Source organism: Apis mellifera, linkage group LG1 (genome assembly GCF_003254395.2).
Source record: "Apis mellifera strain DH4 linkage group LG1, Amel_HAv3.1, whole genome shotgun sequence".
Classification (NCBI taxonomy): Eukaryota; Metazoa; Arthropoda; class Insecta; order Hymenoptera; family Apidae; genus Apis; species Apis mellifera.
Window position 1 is genome coordinate 22,793,925 of NC_037638.1, and position 10,578 is coordinate 22,804,502.

The 10,578-nt window shown below is 23.6% G+C and overlaps 3 protein-coding genes across 3 annotated transcripts; 2 read left to right on the top strand and 1 right to left on the bottom strand.

Annotated features, from left to right (window-relative positions):
• Positions 1–193: 193 nt before the first annotated feature.
• On the top strand, positions 194–7,686 carry LOC100577501 (nuclear pore membrane glycoprotein 210). Its single transcript, XM_003251677.4, has 14 exons — positions 194–429; positions 705–976; positions 1,074–1,291; positions 1,376–1,516; positions 1,621–2,210; positions 2,289–5,049; positions 5,140–5,475; positions 5,583–5,801; positions 5,876–6,131; positions 6,206–6,447; positions 6,549–6,698; positions 6,809–6,935; positions 7,015–7,071; positions 7,147–7,686. Exons 1-14 carry the CDS (start codon positions 248–250, stop codon positions 7,335–7,337), a joined length of 5,742 nt encoding a protein of 1,913 aa, XP_003251725.1. The 5' UTR covers positions 194–247; the 3' UTR covers positions 7,338–7,686.
• Positions 7,687–8,039: 353 nt separating this feature from the next.
• Positions 8,040–9,396, bottom strand: LOC551559 (translocon-associated protein subunit beta). Its single transcript, XM_623951.6, has 4 exons — positions 9,235–9,396; positions 8,739–8,883; positions 8,343–8,657; positions 8,040–8,275 (listed from the first exon to the last, which is right to left on the bottom strand). The coding sequence occupies exons 2-4, from the start codon at positions 8,880–8,882 to the stop codon at positions 8,159–8,161; spliced, it is 576 nt and encodes a 191-aa protein (XP_623954.1). The 5' UTR covers position 8,883; positions 9,235–9,396; the 3' UTR covers positions 8,040–8,158.
• Positions 9,397–9,588: 192 nt separating this feature from the next.
• Positions 9,589–10,327, top strand: LOC551585 (BLOC-1-related complex subunit 8 homolog). Its single transcript, XM_623977.5, has 2 exons — positions 9,589–9,733; positions 9,818–10,327. Exons 1-2 carry the CDS (start codon positions 9,664–9,666, stop codon positions 10,273–10,275), a joined length of 528 nt encoding a protein of 175 aa, XP_623980.2. The 5' UTR covers positions 9,589–9,663; the 3' UTR covers positions 10,276–10,327.
• Positions 10,328–10,578: the final 251 nt, after the last annotated feature.

A 10,578-nucleotide genomic window follows, 5' to 3' on the forward strand; every position in this document is an offset into this window, starting at 1 on the left:
TATTTTTTTAAATTAAATAATTTTTTTTTTAATAAAAGATTAATATTAATCAATAATAAAAATATAAGAAATATTGGAAATACAATAATTATGTTTCTCTTATTATAAAAAAATTAAATTAATATAATATAAATATCGATCATGAATATCGATAATTGTCGATAATTATCGAAGAATATATTCTGATTCTGATTTAAAATCTATTTAGAGATTGTTGTAGATTGCCGTTGATACACGTGAAGAAATTATGGTTGGATTTATAATTTTATCCTTAAAAATAATGTTTTTCACGGTTTTTTTTATTCTATTTTCTATGATATCAGATGCCACAGTACATAGATTAAATGTTCCCAGAGTCTTATTACCAGTATTTAATGATTTTGCTGTAAATTTTACACTTGAAGTTACTGATGGTGCTTGTTATCAATGGTAATTCCTTTTTTTCACAATTTAAATTTATTTATTGTTATTTTATTGTTTATTTATTTAAAATTTTTACTAAAGAATATTTTTATTATTAAAATAAACAATTTTTATTTTGTTTTAAATAAATTGTAATTTTTAACTCTATTATAATATTATATTTAAAAATAATTTTTTTTTTAACGACAAATCAATATTACGATTAAATTTTATTCAATTAATTTTTATAAATGAAAATGTTAAAAGAACTTATATTTAAAATTAATTTTATCCAATAACAGGTCAACATCACGATTAGATATTATTCAATTAATTCCTATAAATGAAAATGTTGAAAGAACTTGTTCTTCTGCTATATTGATACAAATAATAACAAGAGAATCTACTCGAAACACTGCAATAGTATTGGCTGAAGATGTTAATAATGGTCAATTTTTAAGATGTGATGTTATAGTTGATGCAATTTTTTCTTTAAATCTTGTGACAACTACAAGAGAATTATATATAGAAGAAGCACCAGAAGCATTTGAAGTCCGTGCATATGATGAACAAGGTAAAAATTTTCATTGAAATTTTATCTAAATTATATCTTTAAAATTAAAATCTGAAAATTCAAATAAATTTTTAAAATATGCATATTTTTTTCGTAGGAAATGAATTTACGACTCTTGCTGGAGTAGAATTTCTTTGGAGCATAGATAATGCTGATAAACACATATCAGATTCTAAAATACCAAATGATGTTTTAAGATTTATGACTTATCAAGAATCACAATATGAAACTCCAACAACAGTTGCTGCATTAGATGCAACTGGTAAAAAAGGACATATTGTATTATTAGAAGGAATAAAAACTGGTACAGCAAAGGTATTAATATATTTTATATATTAGTTTACATTAAATATAAAATTTCTTAATTAGAATAATTTTACAAAAAATATTTTATTGTAGGTTTCTGTGAAATTACCTTATTTAGAGTATAAACATGTTCCACCAATAGAAGTTGAATTAATTGTAATAGCTAATTTAATTATCATTCCATCAGATATAACAGTTATGGCATATGACAGTTTTAAATACAAAATAATGCAAGTAAGTATATGTATAATACATATTATATGTAAACATATAATAAGTATTTATTATATGTTTTAAATATTAATATTATTTATTATATATTTATTAATATATTGTAGGCTCGTCAAGGTCGTTTAGAAGAAATAAATTTACCATCTAGCCAGTATTATTTAGAAGCAGAAAATCCTGATATATTAGAAATTGATAATGATCATGATTTTGCATATGCTAAATCTTTAGGACGTACTAAAGTATTTTTACATGATAAAAATGTTCGTGATGAATATCCTGTTATTTTACCATCTGCTACAGTTAATGTGAATGATGTAGCCTATATAACTCTTGCTGTTTTACCCAATAGAAATTGGGGTTTAATACTTGGTCATACTCATGAAATTGTAATTGAATTGTATAATAATAAAGATCATAAATTTCACATTGGAGAAGGAGTTGAAGTATTAACAAAATTAGATGAACATTATTTTGAATCAAAATTAATAACACAAAACGGTACTTATATTATTGGTGTACCTATAATGTGTGGGACAATGACCATTGAAGCTATTCTTTATGGTATAATTGATAAGCACGGTAAAAAAATTTCATTTGCTTCACATCCTACTACAAGAGCTGAGCTTTTAATTCATACTTCAGTTATTGTACAACCTAAAGTACTAGCTGTTCCATGGGATTTTAAAGCTAAATCAAGGTTATTATTTACAATATATTACTTTCTTTCTTCTTATTATTAATAATATTTTTATAAAATTTTATTTTATTACTATAGGTATGATATTGTATTAAAGGCAACTGGAGGGGATGGATCATATGTATGGTCAAGTAAACATCCTTCAATAGCAACAATCTCTCAAAATGGAGGAATGAGAATTTTAGCAGCAGGAGCAACAGAAATAAATGTTGCTATGACAAGAAATCAGTATAATAAGGATACAGCAAAAATATATGTATTACCTCCTTCCAAACTAAAAGTAATTGAATATAACATGGAAATTGCTGTAGAAGAAGTGATTTATCTTCACATTGCATTGTATGGAAAATTAATTAATGGAACAGATTCCAAAGAAATTCCTTTTAATGACTGTCGAGATATTAAATTTGAAACATACATTCCAAATGGTAATTTTATACAAAATGATAGTAAAATCATAGAACCTGTAGGAATTGCATGTGCTGTTATAGCAGTCACTAGTATAGATATTGGAACATCTGAAATAACAGTAGTATATAATGCTAATGGTCAATACTTGACTGATAACATTACTGTATCAGCTTATGAACGTTTAATAGCAATACATCCAAGCAGTAAAGAAAGTTTATTAACAGTGGGTTCATCAAGAAAAATAGTTTTTAAAGGTGGACCTCATCCTTGGTCAAACAAGCCTCAAAGTTATTCACGAAAAATTCAAGTATCTGAAAAAAAAATTGCTGAAGTAATAGAACGTGCAGATTTATCAACTGGATTATATGATATATCTGTCTTTGAAGTAACATGTCGTTCCCTTGGAGAAGTAGATGTAACATATATAATTTCAAATATTCCTTTATTGCCAAATTGTAAAAATACGTATGCATTTGAAACAGTGAAAATTATTTGTGGTAAACCCAGACATATTTATTTTCAACCTGAATTTAAAGATAGTAAAAATTGTCCTATTAGTCTTAATACAGAAAGAATAATGGCGCATAGTGATAAAAATTTAAAACTTATTACAGTAGTAAAGGATGAAGAAGGTAGAATTTTCGATAATATTACAAGTTTACACATTGAATGGAATTTAAAACCCTCAACTATAGGCTTTGTAGAAATGCCTTCTGGTTCTATAGAAGAGACAATTACGGATATGAATGTTATTTTACCAAAAAATTATTATCAAAATATCATTTTTAAGAAACATACTGGTGCTCTTACATTAACTGCTACAATTACAGGTTATCAAAAATATATATTAAATAAATTAAAAATAATACCTGAATGGCCTCCTTTTGCAATTGAAAGTGAGAGAAAAATATATGAAACTCCTCTTATAGAAACTTCTATAGAAGTAGTTTTAGTTAATGATACTAGTATTATTCCTGATAAATTAATGGTATTAAATGATCCTACTGCAAAATATTATTTACAAGTAAGCCAAGGTTCTGGATATTATGAATTTGTATTAAATGTAGATGATATTGCTGATATTAGATATATAGAATCAACAAAAGCAATTAGTCTTACTCCAAAAAAATCTGGAATACTTTATTTATCTTTGGTAGATCTTTGTTTACCTTCTAAACCAGCTGAAGCTATAATTGAAATACAACAACTTGCAGTAATAGAAATAGAAACAGTGAATAAAATTGAAAAAGGAAAATGCATAGTAGCTGCATTAAAACTTTATGACACAAATGGCCATGTTATAAAATTACCATCTTTAAATGCTTTGGAATTTAAAGCAGAAATTGATAATGAATGTATAGAAGTTAAACAATTACCTGCTAGTGAACATGGTAATTCTCCTTATAATCAATTATTATATATGATATATGGAATGGCAGAAGGAGAATCTCAATTAACTTTTATCAGTAAAGGAGGTGAAAAAGAAGTACAAAGTGAATCAGCAACTATTCAAGTCTTTCTTCCTTTGAAAGTTTCCCCAAAAAATTTAACAATTTTAGTAGGAACCATTTACCAAGTACAAACAATAGGAGGTCCATCAAATGCAGAAATTGAATTTTCTACACAAAATAATGATATTTTACACATTGATCATAATGGTATATTTGAAGGAAAATCAGTTGGTCAAACAAAAATTATTGTTAGAGCTATTGGTCTTAATGCTAAAGGCAACAAAGTTATTCATTCTGAGGATTATGCAGATATACACGTATTATATCTTGAAGGAGTGAAAATCATTGTGCCAACAAGTAGAGTAAAAGTGGGTGCAACATTTCCACTTTGGGCTTTTGGTATTCCAGAACATTTAACTCCTCTTATTATAGGTTCTATGCAATTATTATTAATTTTTACATGGTCATCTAGTGATTCTAATCTAATTACATTACATAATATGTATGAAGGTACTGGTATTAATATTAGATATCAAAATGAGGTATGTTTAAGAGCCAAAGCAATAAGTCCTGGATTAGCAACTATTTATTTAAATGTTACAATGCCATCCAATATGTTAGCTGGTTTTAAAAATGATGTAACATTCACCACATTTGTAAAAATTGAAATTTTCGAAGAATTGCGTTTAACGCATTTAGGATTACCATTTAATGCGCCAGTAATATTAATGTCTCCAAATTCTATTTTAAAATTACAAACAAATCGTGACAAGTATGGTTCAACAACTTATAAAGTATTATCAACTTTACATGGAAATGATTCAATGGATTCACATGCTTTAACACCAACATCTAAAACTATTACTATTGATAAAAATGGCATCATAAAGGCTGGTGAAAATTTTGGAAAAATAGTTATTTCTATTACAAACACAGAAACATATAATTTAAAACAGTCAATAACTATTATTGTTGAAGTAAGATTTGTATTATATTAAATATAAATCTAAATCTATATAAATCTAATTAGAAAAATTTTAAAAATTTATATTTTAATTTATTTATAGATTAAACCTATTCATTACATGATGTTATCTCTGAAATCAATTCTACGAATTCGAAATGGAGAAGAATTAAATATGTTACCCAAAGGTATGGAATTAGATTATGTTCTTGAATATTATGATAATGTTGGAACAAAATTTCATGCTGCTGAAGTTAATGCTGAAACTATATTAAATCGGGCTGATCTTGCATCATTTATTAAAAATTCTGAAAATGTAGTTACTGTAAAATTTATTGAAAATGGAGACCTTATTGTAAAAACATATAATGAAAAATATCCTAATGCAATGTTTGATTATGTACATATGATGATTGGTGATATAGTTTTTCCCACAAAGGTAATTTAAATATTTATTTTAACTATATTAAATATTATTGTTTAATATTATAATTTTTTAATTATATGTTAAATAATTATTTATAATTTAAATTTGATACATTATAGACTACACTAACAGTGGGTGATATAGTATGCTTTTCAATGCCACTTTTATCTCCTGATGGTGATCCAGGTTACTGGCAATCTTCTGCTTCTGAAATATTAACAGTAGATCCTATTACAGGAATAGGTCGAGCAAAAAATGTTGGTTATGCAGTAGTAAAACATAGTCTTGCAACTCATATGCAAGGTGAAATAGAAGTTCATATTCAATCTATTGCAAAGGTATTGTATGGAAATTCTTAAAAATTATATTAATATAATTTTAAATTATTATTTACATTATATTATAAATGCAGATATCAATTGTTCCATTAAGGGGTCGAAATATTACTGGAACTGAGACATTTAGCGTTCCTCTTGTACTTAAAAGTAAAGATGAACAAGTAAAAGAAAATAATGTACTATCTAGAGGATTAGGTGGTTGTAGAACATTCAATTTATTTACTTTAAATTCATTTCCCTACACGTGTAATATACAATTCGTTTCATCGACTTCGTCTATTGGAGTGAAAGATCTTTTTCTTATCAAACCGCGATTTGATATTACAACTGGTATATTTATAATTTGATTTTATAATGCAACAGATAATATAGTATATTAATTATTTTCAAACTGTTCATTATAGGTTTTTATTATTGTGATATAATTCCAATGGGTTCTCCAAATATAATTTCTAGTACACTAGAAAATCGTATTCAAATAAGTGCACAAAGTAAAGATATTGAAGCTGTACCATTAGAAGTAACATATCTTCCTCCTGTTTATGTTGACGCCAAAGAAATTGTTTTTATTTATACTCATTCTCAAATTATTCCAACTGCAACACTTGAGATATATGGATTGCAATCTGTATTAGATCATCTTACTGTAAGTTTAATTTTTTATAAAAATTGAAGTTACAGTTACAACAAATTAAAAGACATTTTATGAAATTTGAAAACATATTTATTTATATTAATTTTCCATAGATTGATGTACCAGATGGAATGACTGTAAGTGTTCGGCAATACATTTCAAAATCTACAATGCAATATAAACTTCGTTTAATGCATAATCACGAAGAAATTCAAGGTCAAAAAGTTGTTATTGCAAATGACATTACAAAACAAAATATATCTGTAAGCAAATATATATAAAAAATAAATAACTTTATAATCATCAATTATATCAAACTTTATAATTCATATATATATATATATAATTGATAATTTTTTTTTGTACATGTAAGCTTTTTGTACGTGTAACAAAATATGAAAATTTCATCCCATTATCTGGAATTCATTGGGTTGATTATATGTATTTTCATCGTTACACATTTGGAACATTTGCTGTTGTTGTAATTACTTTCTTCTACAGTAAGTCTTTTTTAAATTAAAATTATTTTATAATTTTAATTTATTATATTTTTTAAATGTCTTCTATCTTATTTTGCAGTATGGAAAAATAAAATAGCAAATATTGATTTAAATATAAAGAATAAAGCAGTTTTTGGTACGTATATTATTTTAATAATATAATTTTTTTTATCTATAAATAGTTACTTAATTGAAATTAATTTTTTTATAGTTGATAAATGTCCACCACAATTAAAAAAAACAAGTACTCCATGTTCGCCTACTTTACACACTACAAACATATCGATTCCACGAAGTCCAATTAGTCCAATAAGACCATTTTCTGCATTTGATCCTGTATATGGTGATCCTCGTGGTTCTTATTCACCAACTAAACGAAATAGGTCATTGAATACTTCATAAAATATGATAGAATTTCAAGTTAAAAATATATTGTATTTATAAAACTATGCATATTAACATAAATTTGTAAACAAATATTTAATTATCAGACTGGTGCCTTATTATCATAAATTCATTTTTGTTAGAAAATTAATTATTCTTTATGTTGTTTTCATGACTAAGATATATTTTACATATTAATAAGATATAAGAATGTACATTCTGTAATATATAATTTATAATGTAATATATAGTATTACATTATACATTCTGTAATATATAATTTTACGTATAGTAGAATATATACAACGTATATATTCATATACAATAAGTTAATGTAATTACACTTTGAATATAGGTTGATTACTTTAGAAATTTAAAATGTGATTCCTAGTCATAATAATTTATATATATATTAATGTCATATTTTATTCATACAATTAAAATATAGTATATACATATAATTTATATGTATATTAATAATATACATATATTTCTTTATAATTTTTAAACTTATCTTTTTTAGTAATTAAATTATTTTTTCTATATTTTATTATATATATTCATGTCACAATTGTGTTAATTTGTACAAGAGATAAAAAAAATAGATAATACTTATTAAATATAAGATTATATAGACTGTATAAATAAATAAAACAATTTTTAATTTCTGTATTTTATATATTCATATCTTAGATTAAATATAAAAATAAAAAAGATAAGTATGTTATTTATAAATAATATTTATTATAAAAGTAGATGTATACAGAAAGTAGGATAGTTAAATTTCTTACAACAATATGAAAAAAGTATTTTTTTAATGATTTAAAATAAATATATGATTAATGTTTCTTTGTAGTTTTAAGTAATTTTTCATATTTACTTTTACTAGAATACCATAATGCAAAAGGAATAGCTAATGATGGTAATGTCATCACTGCAAATGCAGCCCAATCAACCTAAAAAATATAAATATTTTATTATCATTATATACACAATATATTTTTATAATCAATAATAATTTACCACATGTGAAGAAAATTGTTTATCATAATCTCTAAATGATACAATTACTGCTTCACCAGGTTCACTACTTGCAGCAAATTGTAAACTAGGAGCATCTTCTTTACGTCTATATAAAACTTCTGCTGATGTGAAATTAAAGTATCCAAATTTACGTGGCCTCACAATAACTGTATGACTAACATTTGTATAAGGTGGAACACGATCAATTCTTGCATTTAATTCTCCACTAACATGAGTAAAATGATCAGGATGAAAAGAATTATCTGTGATTTCAACTTCTAAAGCAGCTGCACTTCCAATATTATAAACTGTATACTACAAATAATAAATAATTTTTTTATAAATAAAATAAAGAAATTAATATTAATGTATAAATTTATATATTTTAATACTTACTTTGATTACAATATCCATATTTTCTACAAGATATTTATTAAGTAATTGTTTAGATATTAATAATCTTGCAGTTTCTTCTTCTTCTTCTGCATATGTAGTAAAAACAAAAGCAGCCAATGCTGCAAATATTATGTACCACTTCATGCTAAAAATTATATTATTCATAAGAATGAAAATTATTACTACTTTTAACTTATTATATGATAATATAATTAAAATTTTATATATATATATAAAATAATAAATTCAATTTTTATAAAATTTATTAATATAATTTATAAAAATTTTAAAATTATATAGTTTAGTTTATTTATAAAATGCCGCTAATCTATATTGCCATAATCTATATATAATCTTATTTAAAGAATTTAAATATTATAATCATTTATTAAAAATCATTTGTTAAAATATACAACATAAAAATTATAATTTTTTTATATATTAAAAAAAGTATTACATAAATGTAACATTTTAATTATTTGTGAATATCTTTTACCTTTTTTTACAACTGATCTCGTGTCACTTATGACAACGAAATAATTATTTTAGTAGAAGAACAGTATACATTTGAGAGAAGTGCCAACAGCACATATTTTCATGCCACGTTTCGTCAAAGAAAAACAGAAATTTGCTGGTAATTAATTTCCGGTAACGGATGTTTAATAAAATGGCGGTGAAAACAAATTAACGTTCGTTTAGTATATACAAAATTTTTTCATAGAGGAAAAATATTTCAATAATTTATTTGTATTAAATATTATATACATAATTAAAAATATAAAAATTGTGTTGAATATTCAAAATATATTATAAAATACAAAACTAATTTTTTGTTAATTGATTAAATTTAATTTTAAGATTTTATATGATATTTATAGATTTTTTTATTTTATAATAATAAAATTTAATATTAATTCAATATTTTATGATAATTATAAATATGACTGCAAAAATATATCAACCAGATCAAGAATTGGAGACAAAAGTTAAAAAAGGTTAGAAATTATATTATATTTATTATTCACACTTTTATTATTACATTTTGACTAATATTGGTATATTTATTTTTTTAATTTTAGCGACTGAACGTATATCTGAAAATATGCATATAGTTGCAAATGAACCATCTCTTGCATTTTATAGATTACAAGAACATGTAAGAAAAGCATTACCTCCAATGGTGGAAAAGAGAGTTGAAGTACTTGCTCTTCAACAGCAACTCTTAGGTAGATGTTATGATGTAGAATATGCTGTAAGTGCTATTAAAACAATGTATGGTGCTGAAAAGAGTTTTGAAAATACTTTAGAATTTATAAAAAATGCTATATTTCTTAAACAACAATTAAAGTACGAAGAACAACGTAGACACAAGAAAGATAGTAATAGAGATTCTGTATATAAAAGACTTTCTGCACATATTCCTACTTTAGATCATTTACCAGATGAAATTTCTGATGTTGTAAGAGAAACTGCTAATAGAGTAGAATCTATGATGAATCATGCCAGATATTCTACTGATGGTCAAAAAACAAATTAAACTAATGTTAATGTTAATGTTTAATTCATTAAAATTTTATTAAATTATTAAATTTCATTATTATTAAATATTCATTAAATTTAATTTATTAAAATTTTTTATTTTTAGAAAGACAAATATCAATATAGATATTATGATATATATATATATATATATATATATATATCATAAATAATTTGTAAAAATTTATATAAACGAATTGATATAGATTTAATTAACTTATATAGAAAATACTATATATTGTCAAAAAAATCTATAAAATTCTAACTAAATATTATAAATTTATATAAATATATAAATTTT

Bases quoted from the DNA above. Each gene is read 5' to 3' on its own strand.
- LOC100577501 (XM_003251677.4), top strand. From the start codon at position 248: ATGGTTGGATTTATAATTTTATCCTTAAAAATAATGTTTTTCACGGTT. The intron at 5,476-5,582 runs GTAATTTAAATA...GATACATTATAG, and splicing joins ATATAGTTTTTCCCACAAAG to ACTACACTAACAGTGGGTGA. The intron at 6,936-7,014 runs GTAAGTCTTTTT...CTTATTTTGCAG, and splicing joins TGTAATTACTTTCTTCTACA to TATGGAAAAATAAAATAGCA.
- LOC551559 (XM_623951.6), bottom strand. From the start codon at position 8,882: ATGAAGTGGTACATAATATTTGCAGCATTGGCTGCTTTTGTTTTTACT. The intron at 8,658-8,738 runs GTAAGTATTAAA...TATTATTTGTAG, and splicing joins ATATGGATATTGTAATCAAA to TATACAGTTTATAATATTGG. The intron at 8,276-8,342 runs GTAAATTATTAT...TATATTTTTTAG, and splicing joins AACAATTTTCTTCACATGTG to GTTGATTGGGCTGCATTTGC.
- LOC551585 (XM_623977.5), top strand. From the start codon at position 9,664: ATGATAATTATAAATATGACTGCAAAAATATATCAACCAGATCAAGAA. The intron at 9,734-9,817 runs GTTAGAAATTAT...TTTTAATTTTAG, and splicing joins GGAGACAAAAGTTAAAAAAG to CGACTGAACGTATATCTGAA.